This window comes from Pezoporus flaviventris, unplaced genomic scaffold (assembly GCF_033815535.1).
Source record: "Pezoporus flaviventris isolate CSIRO_AGI_PZ_B2104156 unplaced genomic scaffold, CSIRO_AGI_Pfla_v1 ptg000006l, whole genome shotgun sequence".
NCBI lineage: Eukaryota > Metazoa > Chordata > Aves > Psittaciformes > Psittacidae > Pezoporus > Pezoporus flaviventris.
The window spans coordinates 6883334-6910158 of record NW_026892554.1 but is presented as its reverse complement, the minus strand read 5'-3'; the positions used below and the strand labels follow the sequence as shown (position 1 = coordinate 6910158).

Here is a 26825-nt window from a genome sequence, read left to right as displayed (position 1 = left end):
TACCATAATCGTGTTTTCAGCTCTACAGCATCAGTTTCCCTACTGTTGAGGAGGAAAAAGATCTACCTTCTTTTGAAATGGGAGTGCTTTTGAAATAATAAGAGAGAGGGCCTGGGACATTGAGCTCCACATGAGTAGGTGTGGTGACATCTTCATTTATTTGATATAATCTTCTGATATTTGGTTCCATTTGCAGGTGAGCCATTTGTAATGTTAGGTACAAAGGATTCTGGTGGCATGATCTCTAACTTTTGCCCTGCATCTAATACTGAAGATCATTCAACCATGATGAAACCAGCTGGAGGAAATTCCTCTCTTGCAAGATATGAAGGCCAATGACGGTATGAAAGATGTGGGGTTGCTTTGTCATTTATTTCTCCATTTTCCATATGTTTCTCTGACTGGTGCAGGGAAAGGCCCATTCATTAATACAGCAATTCATGTGAACTGCAGGCAGCTGAAGGAAAAAAGGAAGGCAAGAAAAAAACCCAGCCAGCAAGGCAATGCAATGAGCAGGACAGCCTTAAGGGAACTCTGGGAATGCTGCTGAAAACAACATGAGGATGGTAGGTCTGGATGGCTAAGCCTCCCCTAGCACCACACTTTGGGCAACAGTCTTGGGAGAAAGGGGTTCTAGAAGGGGAAAAGAAGATCCTTTTGACAAAAGCACAGAGCATTTCCGCAGAGCTGTCAGAGCACCAGCAGGTGAAGTGGGTGAGGAAGCTGACCCTAGGAAGTATAGGAATATTTCCCTGGACAGATGGATCTTTCTATATAGGTCAAACCCTTGTTTTCTGCCAGCCTCTTTTCTCACTCCTAGGATGACACCAGCTGCACCACACAGTACTGCTGGTTCCTCATTCTTGAAAGGAATCTTTTCCAGGTGCTAAATCCAATCAGAACAATGTAGCTCAGGTGTTGACAGGAACTTAGAGCTAATGTGTTGGAAGAACAAAATGCACAGACAGCATCCTTATACTCTACACCACCAGCAGGCAGACGTCTTGGCTTGTCTGTACCACCAGGCTTCCCAGGGTATCCCTCCCAGTTCAAGCAAGCTTCATGTCTTACTAGGAGTGCCTGAAAAAGGTAAGTGCTGACTAAACCCACTTCCTTTTGAGATCAGCCTTTAATGAAAGCTCCTTGTTACCCACAACCTTGCTTTAGTATGAATGAGCCAGCTAACACACTGATGGTATGCGAGCACATCATTGTATTGCAATTCAGTATATCATGCTTACTACTGTTAGGGGGAAGATATGAATAACTCATTTAGCTAGATTTCATTTTCTTACTCTCTGGAAGGTCTGCAAATTAATTCCTCAGTGGGCTTTCGTTCCAGTACTTAACTTGATCTTTTCAGCTGTACCAGTGATGATTTCTCAGTCTCTGCCCTCTTGTGCAAGAAAATAGCTCCATAATACCCTACCTTCTCTTATCTATCCTCGGAAGAGCTCTCACATAGCCATGCCAGACAGGTCAGAAAACAATTTCATGTATTTAGGTGGAGTTTTTAATACTACAGTGGTTGGTTTGTATCAGAAAATATTCCTTATTCTTCACAGGACCAAGAGCAAGCACCACCACTATGGACTTTCCCTCAGCAGGCATCCAAATTCTTGCCTCGCTTCAGTTAAGGCCAGAGAAAATAAATGTGACTCATTTCTGTTAAAAGAAAGAGAGAAAATAAAAACCCCCTATTATTTTGTTTTCCTCCACCATCCCCAATCTTTTTCCTCCACTATCCTGATCTTTTTCTTCTCTGTTCTTTACCCAGCTAAATTGTGCATTCAGTGCTGAGCCCAACTAACCTTATTTATAACGTGCCGTTCTTCATAGGTGTGGGAAGGAGGGCATGGAAACTAACGAAGTAATTACTCCCGGCCTCTTACTTGCAGAATCTGGCACATAGCAAAAGCTTCAATGGTATTTTTTTCTTGTGATGGCGAGAAAAGAAAGAAGTAAAAACCAAATAAAAAGTGATGCTGCTTGGCCAAAGCTCAGTGACTGAGGAACTTGGCTCCATGCATCCATACCTCAGGGTGAAAGCTGGCTTTCTCCTTCATGATTAGCTAATGTTTTCACACCTTAGGTTGTAAAAATTTTAAAGTGGAGTATTAGGGCTTCTGGTTTCTCACTGTGAATGGCACATAAAGGCACCTTCTTGCCACGGTAACAAGCAAAAGACAGTTTTGTAGCTAGAAAAGATACAAAAGAAAAGCTACAGAAATAGTAAAGGTAGATAGGAAATGGTTTGCTCTTCAGGGAATGTTATCGTTATACTGTGTTGGAGGAATGGGAAAAAAAGACAAAGTTATCAATACAGCCTGTTCTCACTGAAGTAAAATGTGTCAGGGTCTGGTGTTTCTGTAGATATGGGAATAGAGGCAAAATGAGGCTGGGATTGCCAGTGTGCTGAGTCCTGCCACCAAGGCCGTCTCAACCAGGAATCTCCTGGTCTTCTTTCTTCAGATACTTTTTAATATACTGTCTTTTACAGCTGTAAAACCTCCCATCTATTACCTTCCTGAATTTCTCCATTTATCAAGCAGTTGCTTCTACCAGATCTTCCTTAAGACAACACTTTCTTGAGCCATAAATATCCCTGTTTAGTTCTTCCTGAGATCAAATTCCTATTGCACTTCACGAGCACTTGGCCCCAAACAAGAATAACGCCATGTCCAGGAGAACTCTAAGCAAGTCTTCAGCCCAGGTTAATGCTTTTATTTTTGCTATTAAGTATGAATCATCTCCAGTGCCGCCAACAGAGGAGTGAGTGTCCTAGCCAAGAGTTTTAATACTTCCCAGAGGCCTTTTGCAGTTGATCCAGGCTGGCTAATAAGCCTATAGCTTGTGCACAAGCCTTTAAACATCTGCTCTAAGTGCACCATTTTAGCCCTTTGAGTCTGGCCTTACATATGCTATTTTTGGCTTGTGCTAGTGACTGACATGTTCTCCTGCTGACTGTGTTATTTCACATCCTGGAAACACTGCAGGCTGTGAGCTACAGGACTCTTGGTTTGGGAAAAACACACGTTTCTTCCGTAAATCCGTGTAGTCCAACTGTGTTCTAGTAAGAGTCACCTGGCAATGACAAGAAGGGCAAGAAAAGACATCGGTACTGAAAAACATTAATACCTAATAAATAAAACAGTGCATTAACAGAGATAATTTGATCAGCTGGAATCTCAAATATTGGTGTGGAAGAGGAGTATTTATAGATATGGGTTGCTCCAGCCCTGTTTAAAAATACTGGCAGAATTTAGAGGGAGAACTTGGATTACTGCGTAGGGTGGAAGTGGCCAACCTAACATTTGCAGTTCTCTTGGAAATCTTTGGGATTTCAAGCAGCTTGGGGCAAAGTATACTTCACACACAGTGCCTGCCATGTGTTCAGCCCTCTCCACTCAGGAGGCCAACTGCCAGGATTCATGTAGCATGTGTGAGTATGTGTTTGGATAAAGCATTAATGGAAGGGGAACTTATGCAAACTTCCCTCTGCTGAGGTCACCTGAAAAACTTCCGCATGCAGCTTTAACGCTGTAGCTGGTTTATAACTCGAGCCCAGACAGTGCCACTGTAGAGTTTTTAAGCTTTGTGACTGTCCTTTCATTTCCAGAAAGGGAGTATTTCCCCTCACTTTATTAGCTCAAAACTTACGCATCAACAACTACAAATACCTACTGTGTCTATTTCAGGTTCCCATGTAGGTAACTCCAAACTAGAGCGTACAACACCTGCAGCAATAGCGCATAGGTTGTGCCTCAGTATTTAATACCAAACAGTTCCCATTCCCTCAGACACATGCAGCAATAAAGTGCTCAGAGTATTGGAAGGACAGTTGAGTTTGACACAGGTTTCATTGATTCAGCGGATAATAATCCTTCCTCTGGCAATGCGAATAGTCTTGGCAGTGCCCAAAATCTCTCTGAGAGTGCTGAGGAGGTGCCAGCTGCTGACATGGTGGGAGATTGAATTCACCCTGGGGAAGGGGGGAGGCTCATTTCTGGTTGTGGCTGCAAAACAATAAGGGGTGAAAGGAGAAGGGCAGGAACATCCATCCAGTTATGTAGGTTTTCCTGAGATGACCCCTATGCGTGTAGTGTATGGGTATATTCATCCTGATTTCTCTGAATTTAGCATTTTTTTGTTTGCTGTATTTTTACTGTTTGTTTCTTGCTGAGCTGCTGAAAGTTCCTGAGATCATTCTGTGTATTTGTATGTCTGCCTCTAACCTGCCCCCAAACTGTGAAACCTGTGGGTCAAATTCTGCCGGCTTTCAGCTGAGCCAAATTTCAGCTGAAGGAAAGGGTTTAATCTTTATTAGACCATTAGGCAATGTGCTCAGAAAAGAGACACCAATAGGTTGTGCCAGAGTTTAAACCTCTCAAAATACAACAGAATCCCACCACTGAGCACATCACTGTAGAAAGCCAAGCTTCTCTTCATTGTGTTTTGACTTCATTTAAAAATGCAAATGATTGCACCCCGTTCATCCAGCCTGGCAGGGAAGATGAGTTTGAGGAGGTACAGCAGGCAGCACACAGCAGTGCTTTCGATATATCTTGCTATGCTTCAGCAGAAGAGTTCAGAATGAAGCCTGAGCGTTTAATGTATCAATGAACATTGATACTGCTTTTCACTGGTAGTACAGAAGAAGCTATAAACAATTCTGTAAACTCAGAGGAGAGTCCTTGCACAATTATGTTTGAAGACACTGTCTCCAAAATGATTAACGAACAGCAGTAATGGGTCTGTATTTGAACATGATGCTGCTGGAGTTAATATCCAGACCCTTCCCCGTTTGGAAAAGCCATTTTCTAGGTGTTTGAAAATGGGCTGGTTAATCATCAAAATGGGAATCATTGAAGCGAGAGGTGCTTCAGAGATGGGCAAATGAAAGAAAAAAAGGCTGTTACGTTTCCTGAAGGTGACAGATCTGACAACATTCTGTTTCTTCTGGAAGACAGAGATGCTTCATCTGGGTTGACATCAGGGAGTATGGTCAGGATGTGGGATTGTGCAGACTTTATTTTATTGATACTGCATACAGGCAAAAAGTGGTTTTGTTTTGTTTTAATTATATATTTTTAATGGTTACGTTTTGCAAGATACTATCTGTGCAGAATAGGAAACATTGCATGAGGAACAGCGGCTCGTGTCTTTAAATATTAACTGGAGTTCTTGCACTGACAGTATGAGCAAAGGTGATCTTTACCTCTCATTATACCCGCTTGGATTTTCCACAGTTGATTTGGCTTTCTGCCTGTGAGAGGATTGTGCCAACACTTTTTCCTCTCAACCTTTCATACTAAAACTACAAGAACCAAATTTATGTCAAGGAGCACTGACTGGCTGGAGAGCTGATGCAAGTTAACGCTTGTGTAATGCTGCGAAGATGCTGAACGCTTCAGAAATGCTGCTTGTTCTGAATGGTGATCAGAACAGGTTGGAGATACACAAACAGCATGCCTGTACTGCTCAGGGAGTAGGGAAGGTCTATTTGGATTACACATGAGACAGCAGGCAGCGCTGAAGGTATGGTGAATTGAAGAGAAGGCTTAAGGGCAGCATGGTTAGGCATTTGGGAGAGCAGAATTGCTGTCATCTTCCCCTCCAGATTTGAATGCATTTATCACAGCTACGAGGCTAACAGGTTTGGGGGATAAATATGCATTGTTACTTATCCCTAGAGCACTGGAGCTTTCCTCCAGGACTGGGTTGCACAGCATTGCTGTAATGGAATGTGACTTACAGTGAGAACAGTGACACTGCCAATTCTGGCATGGAAGGGTGCCTAAAGGAGCAGAGAAGCTTAAGCTGTACCCATGCAGTGAGGCCAGCTCAGGAAACCATAACCCACTCTTGTTTGCTGACGTGCTACAGCACATTAACATGGCTTTGCTGTCACTGGATCCACATTAGTATCTCCGTAAGGAGATATATGCCTTTTAAATTCCTTTCAGGACCTGCTTTGGTACCCATGCTACAGGTTTTCTCTGTTGGTGTAGGCGCTTAGCTTTAGTTTAGTGATAACAATAGGGTTTCTGTCCTGTACATCATTGCATGGCTTGTACTTGTCATGGTCTATACGTACCACCTGCAGACAGGTTTGGATAGTTGGCATGTTAGTGAATCCTGTTCTAAAAGCAAAGGTTCAGAGATTGCAGGTAAAATCTCTTAACCAGAAAATTCTCACTACATTAAATCTAAATTAAATCCTTCTTGGTCCTTCCTAAGAGCTAAGCAGCCCCTACTGAAGCTTTTCCTTTTGAGCTTAACACTTACAATGTTTTACACATCCTTTACCCAGGGAATATCTACTCAGGTCTGAGCATACTCTTGCAGTTTCTTTTAAAGCTAACAAACCTATCCCTAAAGTGTTGCTGTTGCTTCAGGATTCCACCTTAATTACTATAACTTTATTCATACTCCTGCCTCATATATTATTGACCTGCCTTCTAGATTGATGGCTTCTTTCCAGATGCAGCAGGTTTTGGGGATGTAGGAGAGTGGAGATCACCTGTGAGGGAGGGAGAGAAGAAAAGAGAAAGAACAAGAAATAGTCAAACAAGTTAGCAAATTTCTCCATTTAGTCTGTCAGCCTCCAGATTTGAAAGAAGGGGGTAAAAAAGAAGACAAAATGGGACTAGAACTGAAGGATTTGGGGGCTCCAGGGAACGATCCAGCTGAAGTAATTTCAGCAAGAGAATGTCTCTGAAAAATAGCAGTTCAGATGCACTGAGACAATGCAATTGAGCTGACCGGCTCACAGTGAAGGCTGGAAAAAGTGAAGGGAGCAATTTTTATGCCCTAACTTTCATGCTCACATTTTTTTAGAACAAAATGCCTCACTGCAAGTATGCCAGGTTCAGGGGTATGTTTTTAAGCTGAAAAGATTTGTCTCTTCATGCTGAGACAGGAATTTTTACTGAAAAATAGAGCTAGAAGTGTATTTTTTGAAAAGGGAGAAAAGTTTATAACGGTAAATAAGCCAAAGCTAAAGAAAACTATTTTTTAGAAATATCCATTTTTACTTGCTTTAAACTGATTTTCTCCAACACTCTTATTTTCTATTTCTGCCATGAAATCTAAAGTCAGGTTTTTACTGTGCCTCAGCCCTTCAGGCGGCACCGTTCTGACTCCTCAGCACTCCTAGGGCCTTTGCAGGAATTAAATGCATCTCAGAAAAGGACACATTTTGAGGGTGAAGGTTTAATTTGATTTTGGACTCTGTGGCTGTGAGTGGGTGAAAAAGCAAACAAGAACTTTCTCGTGCCTCAATATGGGTTCTGCTAATCGGAGCCCTAAGAGTAAATGAGTTTATTCGCTCGGTTACGGGTAGGAAATGAACTGAAGCAATCCTCCACCCACCAAACATCCAGCCAAAAGTAACTTAGCCAGCTAGGAAATAAGGGAAATGTGATGTCTTGCTGGTCCAGGCAGCCATATACAATTATATACTAGCAGGTAGGATGTCAGTGCCATGGAAGTTCAGAGCAGCAGGTACTCTATGGCACCACACTTCTGTTAGAAGACCTTAATGGTGAGCACAAGAGTGTTTCTGGGTTTAGGCAGAAGGGTTGGCCATGGGTTTCTGGTGTAGCATATTCAATTTATCATTATTTGAACATACACAGAATTGCAGTGAGCTACTTCAGCAACTCAGATATCCCACAGTCTTCCCCTTCTTCCGAGGAATCCTTCAGGGGTCCTTCCATATTGAACCTCCCCAGTGGTAAGACAGGATACCTTTCTGGATCACAGCAAAAGCTCCACATAGCCTCTATTCTGCAGTCCCAGGCATAGGTAATGCATACGCTGAGGCGCTCTTTCCTAAAGGAGGGAGGGACAGTTTTGACATCCCAGTCAGCTTCTTCATAAAACCCACCTCAAACAGGTTAATACTTTTTTGTTTGAGTACAGCTGGGTCAACTGGGTTGAGGTGGTCATCTCAGGCACATCCAGAGCAGGCTGTCCTGCTGCAGAGAATGCATGCTCTGTGCAGAGCACAGAGGCAGAGGTGTGACTCCCAAAGCAGTGCAGTCACATCGATGTTTGCTGTGCCCCAGCCCACCTTAGGAACCAGCACTTCCTTGGTGATCCCCACTGATGCACCAATGTCTGGTGCACACATTCCCTTAGAAAGTGAGCAGCACAGCTAGAAGCACTGTCCAAATTTCCTGATATCTTTTAGTCATCTTTGTCAGCTGAACTGTACTTCTGTCCTGGGAACACCCCAGTGATGCACAGCTTCAGCTGATGAGCTCGGATTAGAAGGACTTTATATAAGGGCTGTTTGATTAAGTGGCTATTATCAGCTAAAAATTTGGTGCTTCCCATTAAGTGCTCTCAAATGCGTGTCCTCATTTTACTTATTCTGTGCTTGCATTATGCTTTGGAAGAGGCAGCCTGGCCTTTTTGTCTCAGCCAGGCCTTTCTGCCAACACTAATATGATGCTCTGTCTTGTCAAGCGCTAGTGTAAGAGATGCAGTGCCCTGATGGAGCCTTTCCTTCAAGGTGGTTCTCTAAAATCACATCGCCTTGTATTTTACCACACAAATCAGCCCAGCCCCTGTGAACTTTCTGCTCCTGACCAGATCCTTCAGTGCCCTCCCCCAAGGCAGCTCTCTCCTTCCAGCCTGCATCACTCACAAAAGACTAAAACAATAAAACTCTCACCTTTTGTCTTTGTTTCTATTGCTGTGCCAGTGCAGTTTGATTTGCTGTCTTTTGCAGCATCTGTGCTCAGGCTTCAGTGATTTCCCATAATAGCCCAATATACTTTTCATGATCCATGTTCAATTTATACACACACCCCAGTTTAATCCTTCTGTCCAGATCAGTTATTTCATACTTTGGTACATCAAATTGCATTCACCATCTGTTGGCCCAGTTGCCCTACATAAGCCAAACCCTCTGAAGGTATAATTGCAATATTGTTCAGTATTTGCTCACTCCCTCTCCTCCCAATATACATAATGAGAGCAAAATCGAAGAAATAATTTAAATATGATTTAAATTCCCTTCAGGTTTTTTACACTGTGCTGATCAAAATAGTAGCTAGGGTCTTCAAAAGAAGAAGCCATCCATCTCGGATGAGCCTCGATGCCCTCAGATAGCTATCTGCGAAAACGAAGGAATTTTTGTAGGACTGGAGCATGGTGTACCAGCATTCACTAAGCTGACGGCAAATGCTATCAGCACATCAGCATGCTGTTAAATCATTGCACAGAAGAATTCCAATCTGGTTAAGCAGGATCCAATTTTATACTGCCACTTCCATGAAATAAATGTACCCAAAACATTATTTTCTTCTTGTCTTATCTGTTCTGATCTCTATTCCAGCCAAAGCTCGCTGTTTGAAGACCTTGCACTATACATTCCACTGGGGCAGTTTTGCAAGCATCTGCAAAGAAAGCTTATAAGCACCAGCTCTCTTCCCCAGGGATAACTATTCCTTCAGCTTTGATTTACTTTTCCTACAGTCAGGAGGCCACCCACAGATCTCCAGTTCTTCCAGACCTGCTTCATTTCTGCCTCAGCATTAATAGCAAGGGAGGCAGGGGGAATAAGTCTCTGCTAAGACTCATAGGTTAGTCCAGCTCTGGGTTTGCATTTACCTTTAGGACTTACAGAGGTGAGGAAATTGCTGCAGAGCCGCAGGGAAGTACCTCTGACAAACATCAGAGGCACACGCTCCAATGCAATACATGTCACCAGTGTGTGCCTCCTGAAGGAGCGACTTCAGTGGAGATAAATAAGACATGTAGTTTCTTGTCAGGCTGCTGCATTTCCCACTGCTTGTTTTAACAATTACATTCGGTGACTTTTTTGTTAAACAACTGAAAAGTTTCTTGTAACAGAGGAAGAAAACTTGCACAAAGAAATAAAACATACTCAGACTAAATTTTCTCCCTTGCGCTTTTTGAGGTGTGTGCAATGAACGTGTTTTCAGCACAGCAGCCAATAACAAGAACTGTGGCTTCGGCACCTCTTTGCCACACTCGCCTTTTCAACAGCTGTACAACCAAAACCAGGCAGGACTGAAGCCATCCAAGCCGTGGCTTTGATTTTTGTGCTAGAAGAGAGGGCATAACTTTCCCCCTCTGAAGTCAGTGGAAACACTGCCAGAGATACAACAGGAATCATTAGAGTCCTATAATAATAAGATTCTGCAAATCTTATTTTTAAAGCAATTAATAAAGGAAGTGATTGCCCTTTAGCGAGCAACGTCCCAGTGTGAATTGTTATCAATGCTGCTTCTGAGTGCTTCTTTGCCCCAGTACCTGTGCCAATTAGAGGCTTTTTCTATAGAAAGGTTACACAAATACAATTTTATTTCTTATTATTAATTATTTTCAGGCAGGGCCAAGCTTTAAGGTCATGTCTGGACTTACAGTATTGTATATATTGTATACAGTATTGTACATACTATTCTTCTAAGGAAGAAGCTGCCTTTAAGACTGACCTGGTAAATCAATACTCAAGGAGCACAGATGCTAAATGCTTCAGCACTTCTCTTTGCTTTCAAGACCACTCCACTATTCATGACTACAACTTCAATGCTTTTTTAAACAGTGATGCTTCCGAACTCACGATCAACCTGCTGTAAACAGATAAGATCAATCTGAAATCCTATTTGTTTGCTCAACTGAGGCACCTTTGAAACTGAAATAAAATGCAGAAGAAAAAATCGAACTGCCTTTGAAGACCAAATAGAGAAGGATACAACTGAGAAATAGATGCTGCAACAGACATTAACCTGCTCTCTATAAACATCTATGTTTAATTCTGATTCAACAAGATGTAACATGGTATCACAGTAACTGAGATTATTGAAATTGCCTGCTATAGATTTGTCTGTTTTGGTGCAAGGTACGTGTTCAAAATGGGGAAGATTGGGAAAGGAGAAAGGGTGGGGAGGGGGGATAAATGCCTTTGTTCCATACGATGTGCAAGTCAATAAAAATGCATCTAGCTGTACCTGAATATTTCTCTCATGAAGGATAGAAACACAATCCCCTTGAAACAGCTACAACAGTTTTGTTGGTGGTATTTATTCCAGGCAGAGCACCACAAATCTCCTCCAGTACTGTTGTTATACTGATGCTGGAATCGGTGCCCGGGCAGAGCAGGCTCCTCATGGCAGCGGCAGGATGGCTCAAGACCTCCAAGGAGGATACTGCTGCTTCGTAAATCAAGTATGTTGATGAACTCAAAGACTTGCAGGAATAAGTGTTCAGCATTGCCGCTGCTACTGAGTTTGAGGGTTATTTTTTTAAGGCAACATCTAGGTTATGGACATGAAGATATGGCACTCCAGACTCTCAGCCATCCGAACACAGCCAACAATGAATACTCATTTCTCACCAGGGTGAGTGAATTGATTTCATTTCTCACACTACACTAGTCACTTAACCAAGCCGCAATCCAATGTTTAATGTGTTAGTCACACTGGCTTGTGGAGACCTGTGGTCTGTAGTCTATCATATGGTGACCTTTATGACTGGCACAGTCTTAATCATGACAGAAAAGGCTGACATAGAGTTATTCACATCATTATTTCTAGTACTAAGCCATGGGATAGTTGAAGGAGCAGTAAGGTATGAGTCGAGTGGCATTTACTGTCCCCTGCAGACAAAGGTAGTGATTTGTTGTACAGTTTAAATTTATTGTTCTTAAGGACAAGGACAAAGCGTTGGCTGGATAGGCAGCTGAGAGGAGGCAAATGCTGCTTCAGGTGAAGGAGTGCCCAGAATAGAGGTATCAAGGCTGAAATTCCTCACATTAACTGCTCATACAGCTTTTCCCAGCATCCTCATTCCCCTCCAAAAGCACTGAGGAGAGAATTTGTACCGCAAAATGAGGGATGAGCCAGTGACAACCTCAAGTCTTGTAAAAGCTTCATATTTGTTAAGCTCAGCATGGAAGATGCTCGAATACTCTAGCAGCATACAGACATAAAAAATGACCAGGAGACTCCAGCCCACAGGGAGTTTGCAATATAAGATGCTGCCTTATGAGCAGGACGGTCTCTGCTCCCATGAGAAGCTCTAATAGCACAGACAGTATTTTTCATCGAGACCAATCTCACCTCTCAATGCCCTCCCCCTGTAGAGAAATAAATGAGAGAGATCAATATTTCTTCATTCTAATTTTGCCATTGCTAGCTTTCCTTGTAATTTTTTAACTCTTTCCACCTTCCAATCTGTCCTTCCTTTCTATAAACGTTTTCATCTGTTCAAAGCATTTTCTAGTTATTACATGAGCTCTATCAACATCCCCCAGAAGAATAAGAAGCTGTGATTTATGGTGGGATCCTCCCCACTGTGAACGTTTAACCTGAACCTTACATGCTACTCGCACTCCCAGGCTGACCCTCAGGTTGAAATTAATAGCTTGTATCTGTTTAATATTTCTTTCCAGTGCACTGACAAATCGTTTCATCTGTGTTTAAATGGATCAGTGGTTTCCATCTTCGGTGTTTCCTCATTCCTGTTTTGTTTTTTATGAATCCTTTGCTGTTTGCAGGTCGTTTAAAAGTCCTTTGTTCACTGATTTTATTTCATAATATTCTTATGAAGCTGGAGGTAAAGGACATGTGCCATATTAACAGATCTATGTTGTCTTGCTCCAATTAAAAGAGTAGATCGCATCTATACATTTAATGAGTTACATTATGGATGTGACAGTGTCATCATTGGCAGCTAACCAAAACATGCCAGTTGGGCACAGATTTCCTAAACACATGTATCAGTATTATTTATCATGCAAGCCATTAATTTAAAAACTGATGCATCTGTTACAATCATTGGTGCTCAAGATGGAGAAGATCCATAGGGAGGCTTTCAGCTTTCCATTTAGTGCTAAAGCGGAACTGAACTCTATCAGATGTATCATTATTGTCATTATTATTTAATATCCCCCTCTGCCTCCCCTGCGCACTAGCCACTTAACAGAAAACATGAGTAAAGACCTCATCTCGTATTGCTTGCTAGCTGAGTGATGGACTAGACATCACATACCACAAAGAGAATGGCCAGGATCCCCTTGGCATGGCTATATAGGTGCTCAGAGGAGGCAGGCCAGCTCAGTGGGGGACACAGAAGGATTTTGGGGTTGTTTTTTCTTTTGAAGCATAAATAGTACAGTTGTGAGTTGTTAAGAATGGCAGGATAGTGAATGAATTCAAGTATATCTGAGCACTGATACTTTATTAGCACGGACACCAAAGCATGCTAGAAAGAGCTATAATGTAATGTATTGCAGATGCTAAATAACAGAATGGTGACGGACTGACCAAACTGCTGCTGTAAATTTCCTCTTTCAGACTGGGTTCAGATGCTCTGCAAACATTGGGCAGTATCTAAGTCTTGCCCAGCGATTTTCACATTCATCCCCCAGTGAGTTTTCCTCAGGAAAGCATATTTTGAACTTGTTCAGATCTTAATGAGTCACTTGTGAACTATCAAATATTTCTTACTCTATTCGGAGCATTTGAGATTCCTCAAATGACACCATCAGCTGGGGTGACTGCAAACATCATAAATAATCTCCTCAGTTTAATGAGTTACCATATGAGGAAAGCTCGCCTACCAGTCAAGCCTTACTTTGCTGCACACCAGCTGAGACTTTTGATATACTGTGAGGGCTACCTGTATTAAAACTAATCAGAGGTTATCGAGGAAACCCAAAGAGATCCAACCCACCACAATTTAATCTCCCCTCCAATAAAATGCACTCATAAATCAGGACAAGCTTATAAGTGCGGCCCTCTAACGCTTCTATTAGGAAACCTAAAACCACAAAAGCTCAGTAGGACATGAAAAACGTGGTAATGTCGGCAGTATTACACTAATTCAGAACACACAAGGAGCTGTAAGAGACATTCTGCTCTTACAGCTGGCTAATTAGACAAGATAGAGAAAGCAATTTGACAAAAATGGTGATGTCTCAGTTTCCATTTTGAACCTTAAAATGGACATATTTTTACATTTGTACTGAGCTTCCCAGATAAACAGAGAGATAAAAAAAGATAAAAGGTATTAAAATCTTCATCAGAGTTTTTACTTACTGAAAGAAGAATTCTGACAGAAAGTCAAGGAAGCAAAATGCAGTGCTTTTAGTAAAAGGTTACATAAAAAGCTGAGTTTCACAGAAATATGAGTATTTATTACGGGGAAAGCATCTCCCATGTAAAAAAAAAAAACAACAGTAGGAAAATATGTTAGAAATACTTTGATCAGATCTGGTAACGAGCAAACAACAGCATTAGTGCATTCAACTTGATCAAGAAAAGGCATGCTGATACAGCTGAATGACTGCAGTGAAAATCAGCCTCCTGAATTATCATTACTGTATCATGTTGTCCAGGTGGTAAATGAATATTCACTAAGAGGAGAGCAGAGACTCAGACTTTGTATTCAGGAGGGTGTTATCTCTAGAACTTTGGTCTACAGTGGATCAGTTCAGCGCTGCTGCAATCTGTGTAAGTCCACAAAGCTGAATATTATCAAAGCCAAGTTTTTTTAAAGACCTTGATTCTCACCTCCTTTGCATATGTACAATATCAATGCTCTGTTCCAGAATTGCATTTCCATTTAGTGCTAAGAGAGGGACGAATCAAGATCCTTCTCCTTGTCAAAAGATTAATAATATATGTCCACATGGAGGAAGTTATGCAAGAAAGTTTTGAATAAGTACACTGGTTGTCTTAAGGAGTTGTGCTCCATTTTGCTTCAGTGTGATGTGCGCAGACTATTAATAATAGTAAATGCTTGTATTTAGGACAAAATTCAAGGAAGTAATTTGCAACAAAATCTGCATTCAAACCCATCTCTCAGTTTCTTTATACTGGTCATAAATCACTGACAGGACATTTATGATTGATTTACAAGGAAGTTTTATCTTACAATATATATACAAAAATAACAGTCGCCTTCTGAACAACTGTCCTTCATCCTAATTATGCAGCCAAGCATATCCTTGGTAATTGATAGTTAGGAAGTTTTCAGAAAAGAGACTTTGAAAGTTAGAAAGGAAGCCAAGGTTGATACTGGATGATATTTACAGGTTGTTATCGTTATTCACAGAGCCCCCAGTCACATCAGTAGAAGAAATTACATTGCAGGATCATATGAGAGCTAGAGTAGGCAATCGGACATAGTCCCCATCCTTGTGGTGGCAATATTGGTTATGGTGCCTTTATAGCACCAAATCCCACTAAACTCCAGGTATTACCTCTGAAAACAATGTCTCAGGGTCACTTCTTTCTTTGGGTTAGGTGCTGTCTATAACTTTCTTATCTAAGTGCATATGGTTTCCTCATGGTGGAAATTAGATTTTAGTGGGGGATTGAATCCCATCTCTTGATGTTCTACCATACATATAAGAAGCTGGGACTGGTTTCTTAATCTACAGGAGAGATATATTTAAATGCACAGTGAGAAATTAGTTATCTTTTAAACCATTTGAACTCTCCATCCCATTTTCTGCTGTGAGATAACAATTAACATCCAAACCTCCACTGCTTCACCCTCAACATTAGCAGAGTGTCATTGCTGGATTGTGGACAACTTTTCATACTACAGAAATGTAGGAGATAGAAACTGTGGCTCTTTCTCAATGAAAAATAACTACTGAGGGCTCACCTGCAGGTCCACCTAAACAGCAAACATTCATGAAGAGCTTTCAGGATATTTCCTGTAACCCAATTATTTTCTTTTTAAAATAGCAATGAAAAGTGGAGCAGGGATAGAACGTTAAGAACCTGTCAGGCTTTTCCTTTCCTCGTTGCTGCTCTGCATTTTGCTCCATTTCCTCCATGCTCATTAAACGCTCTAGAATTAGCATCAGATGAGGCTGTGTTTGAGAAGCCTCAAGATAACAAGCTCACAAAGCTCCTTTAATAACACCTTCCTCTCCCACATCCTGCCTTTTCTGTGAGGGGTTCATAGGAGAGTTGCTCTGTTACAGCAACTAAAAATGTGGGCTCTGTTAGCTTTACAGTAAGTGAACTGGGCATTATTTACCCTGATGGCCTTGCTCGTTCCAAGGTGAAGTAAAGCAACACTTTGCTGCCTTATGAGGTGCTATCAAATGTCTTGTTTATATTCGCTGACCTTCCATTGCGTTGCCCTGTTCTCATACTGGAGGTCAGTCAGAGAGCAAGTGCATTCTCTATCTTCCACTGACTTATTTAAGTTCCAGTGAGGTCAACGATTCCGCTCTCCCCTGCATTCCTCCATCCTGCATTTTTATCATTACTTCAGAGATACTAGACTCCTTCATACCAAACACTGTAAGGATCCTTTGTAAGGGGAAGTTCCTGCCTCTAAGACCTTAATCATGCAAAAGATGCATCAAGACACAGATGCTTTTTGGCTGCAGCTTGCCTACAGATCTATGGGAAATCTGCAGCAAGGTCTTCAGCCAGTCTGTTGTAGTGACTTTAGTAAAGGTTCCCCTCACACTTGATTTAAGTGTTTATACCAGATGATCATTGCCTTAAGTATCAATTAGTATACTCGGGCATTATTTGTTACAAAAGGCTGTTATAGACAGGGTAGTTTCACGTGGTTTCACAGACCTAGAGCAATTTAGGGATCCTGTTAATTCTAAAAGCTGAACCAATAAAACACAGTAAGGGCTAATCAGTGTTCTCCAGAAGAAAATTATTTAAATCCAACTCCTTTCTTGGAGTTTCTAGTTGCTTCCTATAGCCTCTGTGCAGACCTTTTGAGGATCAAAGGCTGCCAAGAATGCTGAAAGTTACTACAGGCTTTTACAGTCCAGAGTACAAAACAGAAGAAAACCATGTATTTTTGCCAAAATACTGTATACTCAGATTGCTGTTGTTTCTCAAAGGCACATTGTGGCTTATTAATATGAACCCCAAAGATATCTATTCAACTCACGGATATGTGTCCAGTCCAAAAGATCATGACTAACCTTATGGTACCTGAAGGCATTGGTGACAAAAGGGTGTTCTTTTACACCAAGGTTGCTCAACTGAAATTACATAAGTATATAAGGTAACACCCAACAGTACTGTTAGCTGCTGTGAAGCAGAAGCTATTGAATTGAACTGCATCATGCGCCAGTTGAAGGGGCAAGAGAATTCAGTTCTGGCTAAAAAAAAAAAGAGGCAATACAAACAGGCTGTTTTGTGGGAGCTGTTTGTGTTTTGAGAAGCTATTGCACCACATCACACTACCGTCAATGCAGTTCCCCTTCTGTCTGTACTGGTCCCACTTTGTCTTTGCAGATTGTCTTGATTCTCTTACTGACAGCATAGGCCACTATTGTAATTGTCACCTGATCAGTATTTAACTTCAAACTGTTCAACCCTTACCTTAGCTTGGCAGAAGTAACATCCTCCACAGTGGCATATGGCAGGTCTTTCTTCTGCAACTGCAGTGCGTATTATAGAGACTTTAGTACTGCAAATTCACCACAAAATCACACAAGAAAATCACTTCCACTGGGAAGATCCAACTAATCCAGCAAAGCCTAAAGCCAGGTTTTTACCAGCTTGGAGAAGTTAATAGAATCTATTCTGCAAAGAGGTACACCTGTAATTTCAATAAACTCAGGAACTAGTATCATGAGACAGATACATGCTGCACACAATGTCCAGAGAAAAAAAATATGACTGCATTGAATAAAGCAAGCATGAATGGTAGAGTGAAAGTGCTCACGCAGAAGTGCAAGATCCACAGAGAATATAGCCTGGACAGCAAATAGAAGGCTCCCTGCCTGGGATGTCTGTGCACTCATGGACAGATTTCAAGATGCCATTGGGTACCTCTGTAAACTGTTTCTTTATTAAGGAGACAGTTTGATTTACAGGCATTGGGTCTGTCAAGTTATTATCTAGCAAGAAGCATCAGGGCAAAACTATGCAGTGTCTGGCTGGAATTCCACTTGCTTACACAGTGCTTATAACCCCCTTGATCAAAAGTACTTCACAAACTGCCATATAAAAGCTCTGCTGCATTTTGCTCTTAAAGGAGGTTACGAGGTTGAAGCACATAGAAGGAACTAAACTGTGTGCAGCTAACACAAAAAAAGAACAAAAGTAAGGGGTCAAAATTAAATCCCAGAAATGAACTTTGGGCTTGACTCACCACAACTAATGCTCAGAGTTGGTCCATGTGTCACTAGCAATAGCAACTGTGAGAGCTTGGTGTGACTTCCTACACAAAAGATGTCACCATCAATCCTTGTACTACCCCACCACCTGGAAGACAGATTCTTATTGACTACAGAGAACATTGCCTTCTGCTGCATCATCAGCCACAGATGAGTCTGGCCAAGAATACTTTCCAGAGTGTGACAGTGACAGGAAAGCAGAACATTTGTAATAAGTTGTTCCTACCACGGCTACCTTAATTGTTTCAGAAATGCACATTGGTTTGTAAAATACAAACAGATAACATTCCCTTTTCTATTTTTTATTGACTAAATAGAATTATAGTCTAGATTTAGACCTTCAAGGTCTCATCCTTACAATAAAGAAATTAAATATGTTCACTGTATATTGACTTACAGTTTGGACAAACATCACTTTATGAGACGCTGATTAACAGTCAGGAAAGTGATAGTCTATTGTCCAGCAATTTGCTTTTCATTTTCTCATTCTGCAAATTAACTTTCCTACTGGATGAGGTGTGAGGCTGATGTCAATATTTGCAGGTACTCCACAATTATACTGTGTTTGCTAAATCACATTGCTTTAATTCAAAAGTCATCCTGAATTCCATTTAGACCATGATCCTGCTGGGTGCTTAGTTCTCCTGTAAGAGTGTCTCGTGCCTTCATGTCTTGTGGACTCAATGGCATTAGAGATTACCCAGCTGCCTTCAGATAGGAGTCTCGTTTATTTGGGAGAACCATAATTAGAAGTTAGGAACCAGGTTTATGAAATGTAGATTGAGGACATTTGAGACTCTCCTCTCTTTTTCAGCTGTTTTCATAGTGTTAGATTTCAAGGTGAACTTGCACCTCTTGTTACACTAATGTGTCTTAATTTTCTCCAATTTTTAGCTTCAGTGAGGTGTTCTCCAGCCTTTCATCATCTGGGGGAAGGAACAGCTATCTAATCAGCTTGTCTGAAGGAAATGCCTTTTTAATGAGTCCAAGTCTCCAGCAGGACTCAAAATAGCAAGGCAGTAAAATCAGGAGTGTTTATAGAAAGAAATTGCATTAAAATTGTTAACATCATGGTATCTTGGAAATGACAGCTGCTGATACATCCACAAGCTGTTCCAGTCTCAGCCCTCCTTACTTCTGCATACCCTGGTTCATGTACACTCTTACGCCCTCATTCTACACCGGTAGGTGGTTAAACCCCTTTCCTGTCGCCTCCCTCCTGTACCAACTGATCCATAGGGTTTTGCACAAGAGAGTCACCAAACAGAATTTCAAAGCCATCCTGAGGAAAACCCTCTTGGCTACAGTCCTGGGATTTCTTACTTATTTATGTTTTCTTCCTTGCTCTTTGAACATATCTGAAGTTATTCCTCATTTTCTTAATACATAAGCCTTCCCTCAGACTAATGCAACAGCCAGGGGTGTGTTGGTGCCGAGGGGACAAGATTTATGCTACGTGCAAATCTATTTTGGCAGCACATGAGCTTTTCTTTCATCCAAGTGGCTTAAAGCAAATGAAAGCTGGCCTCAACATGGCCGCATTGTCCTGGAAAGAAACCCAAACGGGTGTAGTCTGATAGTGGTATCACAGAAAGCTGTGCCTGATTTTTAACTTCATGAACACAGCAGAATGCAAAGCTCAGGAATATTATTTTCCAGCACCTAATGTAACACCAGGACATCCATACAGCCACATGAAAGCAGCTACTCTGCCAGACCAAGGGGCAGAACAAGTGTCAACCCAGCACACTGAAGCAAGCATGCCCCCAAGCTGGCTCCTGAGATGATGTTCCTCAGTCATTCTTGCAATTATACCAAATTAAGTGTGATTTGTAGCTAGGCTGGCACCCAGGGCCACAGGGCAGGAGAGAAACCCTAACACTTCATTCATAACCACCTGCCATAAAACCATAGCCATGGGGAAGGGTGAGGACACAGACATTTGGGTGAGTGTCAAACTCTAATAGCTGCTCCTAACCTACAGCAGTGTAGAGGAGAGCAGTGAACTACACAATCACCCTGTAGAAAATATCCAGAGCAGTGAGAAGATAATAGTTACATTTGCAGCACTGCTTTTGTTGTTTTTAATATACACCACAGGACCAATATGTCTCCTGTGAGAACATCATCTTCTCTTAGCACATGTCCTTGTTTTTCTCTGCTGCATCCTTAGTAAGAGCAGGTACCACTGCTCCAGTGAAGTTGTGCTGGATGAGGCAGGCATTAGCTCCCTAGACTGTAAAATACGTCCGGAGGGTTTGGGAATCTGATTCCAATGGCAATTACAGAGATGCCTAATGACATAGATCAGCTGCTTGCTTTAGCACATTTCACGGAAAAGGTTTCCACCAGCTCTGCTTAAGGAAAATCACCCTCTGCTGTCCCTCCTCCTGTAGCCAACACTGATGATGGTTAAGCTTAGATCTTCTTTTGAAGTTTATACTTTTGCCCCTTGATACATAAGAGATCAGTCAAGTGCTTCACTAAGGTCCTCATCCTTCATAGCTCTCCCTTAGTTCTGTGCTAGCCATGAGCCCTATCTACCATAGGCACTGATTCTAGATGTGGATGAAGAAAGTTATTCCTGTATCAAAACACCTGACTATATAGCTGATTCTCAACCAGATTAGCCACGAACAGAATTAAAAAATGAATTCAAGCAGAAAAATGTTTTGGGATGGAGACAGATGGATAAAACTCCAGCTGCTGAGGTGGCCCAAAGGTTAATGTTGACACAAGCCCACAGGTACTAAGCAAGGAGATGTCCAGCAGACAAGATATTGAGGAAACTGTCTCAGAGGAGCTGACTTGTTAAAGATTATTGTGTCCAACCTTATCGATGGCAGCACATTGCCTCCCAGCTATGAATGCTCAAGTGCTTATAAAACTCTGAGAAGGCATCTGCAAGAAATTTAACACAAGTTTCTGTGGGGGAAAAAGCAATGCTTAGAAGGGGTGGAATTAACTGAGAATTGCATTGGCAGAACTACGGAGCCCTGAGGAAAAGGGACTGTTCTAACTGCGAAGTCTCTTTTCATTCTGGACTAATGATAATCCATGAACATCAGTATCCCACACATTAGTAGTTAAAGCTGGGTCAATTTAGACCAGAAAAACTGTTTGGGTATAACAGTAACTAAGTCTGAACAGGTCACTTGCCCATCCCTGAAGCACTCTACTGAGATCTCTCAGGGATGCAGTATGCTGAGAGGTGGCAGAAAGCAAACTCAGGTCTACCGACATACTTGAGTGGAGATGCACAACCCTCCTTCTTTCTTTCAGCAGAGCAATCCAGGAGAAATTTTACTAAAGGCAGTTAAGGTCAAGTATGTAACATAAAGTAGTGGAAAATACCCAGGCGTTCTGGACAGACACGTGACTGATAATTGTATTCTGCTGCAATAAACCAACCAGCCAGATGTTTCAGATAATTAGTATTAGAGTCAAATTTTTCTAGCAGCTGTTTTCCTTGTGACAGACAAGCATTATATCTGCTTCCTCAGCCTTGACAAACTCTTCCAACAGGATGTCTAAAACATGATCAAGATGCATGATGGTATTCAAATATATTATATATATATTCAAGCATCAACTGGAATACTGCTAACTGGAATAGCATGTGCTATTGGGTCTCCAGATACATACTTGGTGATTTGCATGAGTTTTCAGAGCTTTGCTGCCTTTAGTACCTAATCTAGAGCAGGCAAAAGCTGCCTATATATTTATATATAAAATATACATATATTTAAGGGAATTTTAAGACTACTCCTGCCATAATTCTACATACTCAGGTATTTTGAGAGACACACTCTTTTCTCCTAGTGAAAATTCTCTTAGATTATTCATCCTGTTTATAACGTGCTACAGCATCCACCTGGAGCAAAGCATCTGTCTAGCCACGCTAATTGAATTAGCCTGTGAATTTATTCATCTAGGGGTAGAGATCTTTCTAGCTTTCTACCTTCAGAACTTGTATAGCAGAGGTCCCTAAATAAACATGTTAGGAAGGAGATGAGCACTTTCATAGTCCAAAAGAGATTTCAAGAAAATGAGCTTTTTTAGGGTTTCTTTAGGTGGAAGAACCAGTTTTTCCTGGATGGGAAACAAACACCTCAGGAACTGGCAGAACCCTGTAGGGATGAGCCAGTTTTTCACGACCTCATGCAAAAACTTTGGCATTTGAGGCCTCAGAGTGCTTCTTGAGAGGCACACAATGTCTGGGATACCGATACATATCTCATTAAAAACAAGACCATTCAGCTACAAACACCAGACTGTTCGCCTAAGTGTCTCATGATGCTGCCTTGGGCCATTAGTGTTGGAGACTGTGGCCCTGGGGTAGATGGGACTATTGATATCTGTTGATATGGCCCAGACCTGCTAGAAAAGCCAAAGTTCAGCATGGGAGGTAGCTGTTGGCAGCTGATGAACAAAGGGCAACAGCTGAGTGTGCCAGGTCTCTGATGTTTCTTTCCCTCAATGGTCTGCAGTTCTGCTGGGGCAGACCTTAGTAAAGACCCATCAACCTGCGTGGAGACTCTGCTTGAGATTAATTTCCAGCTTATTTATAAAAGGTACTCATATAAAAAAGGCCAAAATAAAAAGCCCCCAAATAATGACAGTATCTGGGGAGAAGAAACTCAAAGAGAGTGCTGGGAGAAAAAAAAAAGGTCATTTAAAATGTCAGTTCTCTTGACTTGCTGATGTTAGTGGTGATGACTGGCTCATGCCTTGAGTGTGCTGAGATTTCACTTCAAAGGTACCTTGCAAGGTGCTCAGGAGTTTCAAAACCGCCTTGGAAAATTAAATTCAGGATCCAAATATTGAGGTATTTTTGAGGAATGTAACCTGCGTTTCCACAGAAAACTGTTCTTGAAGGCCACTGGTGTCCCCATACCAAATGGATCAAGTGCTTAAACTTCCACTTCACTAGACGTTTAATAACACAAGGAAGTAAGACAGCAGCCCCCAGTGCAGATAGTGAAATGAGCTGGAAAAGTGCTCTTGAAGAGCAAAGCGGATCAGGTTTTGCTGTTAGGGCCGTAAGGAACGTGATCTGTAATAGTAGAAGTGATGTTTAGTGCTTTTTAACAGAAGATATCTCTTGAAATTAGAACTCGAGGTGGGGTGACAACAGCAGGCACCATCAGAAAGACACGTGGCTGAGGACACGAAGCAAGGGCCTGAGAGCAAAAGGTCGCCTGTGTGGCAGTGGTTACCCAGGGTACTACTACTGTTAATTCCCTTTGAACGTGTGATTCCTACACAGCTGCCTCTCACCCTTTCAGAGGAGCGTTTGTGGGAGGGTGACTTCAAGAGATACTGAGTTGCTAGAGTGGGACCAGAGAAGGGCAGCAGAGCTGGTGATGGGTCTGGAGAACAAGTCTGATGAGGAGCAGCTGAGGGAATTGGGTGTTTAGTCTGGAGAAGGACCTTATCCCTCTCTACAACTACTTGAAAGGAGGATGGAGTCAGGAGGTGGCTGGTCTCTTCTCTTAAGCAGCAAGTGATAGGACAAGAGGAAACAGCCTCAAGCTGTGCTAGGAGAGGAGTAGATTGGATATTAGGAACAATTTCTTTGCTGCAACGGTGGGTAGGTATCAGAAGAGGTTGTGAGGGGCAGTGGTGGAATCACCGCCCATGGAAGTGTTAAAAACCCCTGTAAATAAGACCCTTAGTGACATGGTTTAGCGGTGGATTTGGCAGTGTTCAAGTAAAGGCTGGACCTGATGATCTTAAAGGTCTTTTCCAGCCTGGCTGATTCTGTGACGCTCGGGCTGGGGGACACCCGGGGGGGCGATGCGGGCCCTCTACCTGCGTTCAGAACTTCCAGCCCCGTGCGGGTCCCTCCGAGCGGCTGCGGGAGGGATGCGGCGGCAGAACCGCGGCCGCCCCGCCCGCCGCAGCGGAGCCTCCGCCGGCGCCAGCCCCGCTCTTTCCTCCGCCCCTCGGCAGCGGGGGCGCGGATCCGGCCTGCGCGGGGCCGGTGGAGAGACGGAGCGCAGCGGGGCGAGGGGAGGAGACGAGAGGAGGAGGCGGAGTGGGAGGAGGTGGCGAGCTGGCCATGGCAGCAGCCCGCGGGCGGAAAGGCAGCCGCCGCGGGCTGCCGCTGTGATTGGCACCCCGGGCAGCAGCAGCAGCAGGAGGAGGAGGAGGAGGAAGGCGCGGAGCAGCCCCGGGGCCGCCATCCCGCGGTGGCGGCGGTGGTGCCCGGGAGGATGCCGGGGAAGCAGGGCTCGGCGGGCGGCGGTGGCGGTGAGCTCCCGGGGGCCGGCACGGCGAAGCAGCGGAGGCGGCGGAGGAAGGTCTCCTGCTTCTCCAGCATCCAGCTCTTCCTGGTGTCCGAGTGCGCCCTGATGCTAGCCCAGGGCACGGTGGGAGCCTACCTGGTGAGTGGGTACCGGCCGTGGGGGGGGGGCCGCGCCGCGGGGTCCGCCGGCACTAGCGGAGGGGAAGTTCCCTCGCAGCCGGGGCAGCGCGGCGGGCAGCACCCCCCGGGCGGGATTTACAACAGTTTCAGGGCTTAAATGACTCAGCAGTGCTGGGGGGTCAGCCCCGGGCCCCCTCCCTCCCCCGTTTGCAGCTGGTCGGTCCCCCGGTCCCCAAGCCGCGGTGCCGGCGGTTGCTTGAGGAGTGGCTTGTCACCGCCTTTGGCTTCGGAGCTGGTCGGTAACTCGGGTCGGATGCCAGCGTTTCTGGTTTGTACTGAATAAAACCCCAGGAAATCCAGCGGGGTATTCACTTCGTGCATCCCGCGTTACTACTTTTCCCTGTCCTCCTCAAGCGATGCAGAGGTGTTATGCACAGCAGCCCTGTAAGTCTTGGTGTTAGGTACAGAACAGCCAAAATAAGACTTTGCGCTGAATCTGCAGAGTGAGATCTGGTGTCAGGGGCAGAACTGTAGTAGAAGAGTTGGAAAGATCTCCAGACGGCAACGCTTGTGCCTTTGAGTGTGCACTAGGAGAGGCAGCTTGTGAAAATGTTCTTCTCTCAGCAGATGTAAGTGTATAGTTGATTTAAATTTCTCAAAATAGCTTGCTGGATTTGAGAATTATAGTTTCCATGGAAAAGAAATGTATTCATAATCTCCGAGGCTTTTTGAGGCCATACACGTAACATATTATACTGTAAGATCTCCGCATTTGGTACTCGTATTCAGTATTTAGCACTGCTCCTCTCTCACATGCTCAAACTACTTATGCAAATTTGTACTGAACGCGATCTATAATTTTTCAAGGTATGTGGCTAATCTAACCGTGGTTAATATTCCCCCTTAATATGAAATGGAAATTAGCAGTCATCTCCATATAATAAAGCAAGCAAGTTTAGTTTGGAACATGTTTGTAATTCCAAAGCAAACTGCATCACATCTGTTGAGATATATTCAGCAGTTCTGTACCCTATGTGAGGAAAGGTGGGCATCGATTCGTATGAGCCAGACAGGGACATGCTGCTTCTATGTAACACCTTAGTAAGTAAATGTATTGTTTCCGATGAGCTACTGGCAAAATGAACTGTCAGCATGAATGAGTGTGGGATAATCCTTCATCACAGTAATGGCCAAGGAAGAGCCCACGGAGGTGATGTCACCAGTGGGCACCAGTATGCTGGAAATGTATGGATGTGCTGGAGGACTGTATGTTGGCACACTGCGCTACTGTGTCTGAGCGTAGGATCAGCACTGGTAGTCCCTACTATGGGATTTTCCTCCCAACTCCTTTCCGTTGTTCTCTCCTCACCAGTTTAGCATTTCTTTTCCTGCTTTTCCCAACTCTTGTGCTGTGTTTTGTGCTGGAGTAGCTGGTTCACTCCTTCTCACTCCTTTGGAGTTTCTCATGCACCCCAGTTCCAGCAGCTGGAAAACACAGCTGCTTTGGGAATCCTGGAGTTGTACCTGCCTCCTCCAAGAGGTTACCCTGATTGAGGTGCTGCTGTCTCTACCCTCTATCCTTCTTCAGGGCTATGTCCTGACCAGTATGTCATCATGGCCCCATGGATCCACAACCAGTAACAGACAACTGGTCAGTGGGAACGAAGCTCAAACCAATCCCCGGCATGCATGAGCACTGGCCCAGCTGCACCGGGCAAATGTTCCTCTGTTCCCTGCATAATTTATTTGCTGTCATTGCAAATACCATGCAGCCCTTCATACAATGAACAGATGCAAATGTGGAATTATCTTTGGAGGGTAAATCTGTGCTTAGAACGGGTATGGACGAGCGCTGTGCTTACAGGTGTCACTGGGGAGCCAGGGCAGGAGGAGGAAAGGTGCGCAGTGGGAAGCACAGAGGACCCTAATTGGTTCTGGAGTGTCCCGTGGGGACAAGTGCTGCTCTCAGGTGCTGTCTTGGGGTGAAATCAGTGGAGGCACTGCAGAGTTGCCCAGGTGTAGCTGCAAGTGGATATTCATTTACTCAGGCTCCTGGGACGAGCAGGGGCTGTTGTGTTCGCGTGGTGTGCCTGGCTGCTCCCCGATGGACAAATTAGCCCGTGAGACAAAGCCGAGAGCAAGTGGGAAGAGAGACAAATAGGGAGATGTTGCGGAGGACAGGCACAGCGCGTAGTGCTGGGCAGTTGAATAAAGTACTAATTTTAGCCTGTCGGCAGTGAGCAAGTGCTGTATTCGTACTTCTGCTTTGCGTGGCCACATGTGTGACTTTCCCTCGTT

At 43.4% G+C, this 26825-nt stretch overlaps 1 protein-coding gene across 2 annotated transcripts in view; it reads left to right on the top strand.

Moving 5' to 3' along the window:
- Positions 1-204: 204 nt before the first annotated feature.
- Positions 205-26825, top strand: part of SLCO3A1 (solute carrier organic anion transporter family member 3A1) — a 164674-nt gene continuing 138053 nt past the window's right edge. Inside the window, exons 1-2 of one of the 2 annotated variants that reach the window (XM_061446736.1) lie at positions 205-1089; positions 11070-11378. In XM_061446736.1, the coding sequence (XP_061302720.1) occupies positions 11208-11378 (171 nt within the window). In that variant the 5' untranslated portion in view covers positions 205-1089; positions 11070-11207. Of the gene's footprint in view, positions 1090-11069; positions 11379-24234; positions 24547-26825 lie in introns of those variants that run through there. The other variant, XM_061446738.1, reaches the window with a different exon arrangement.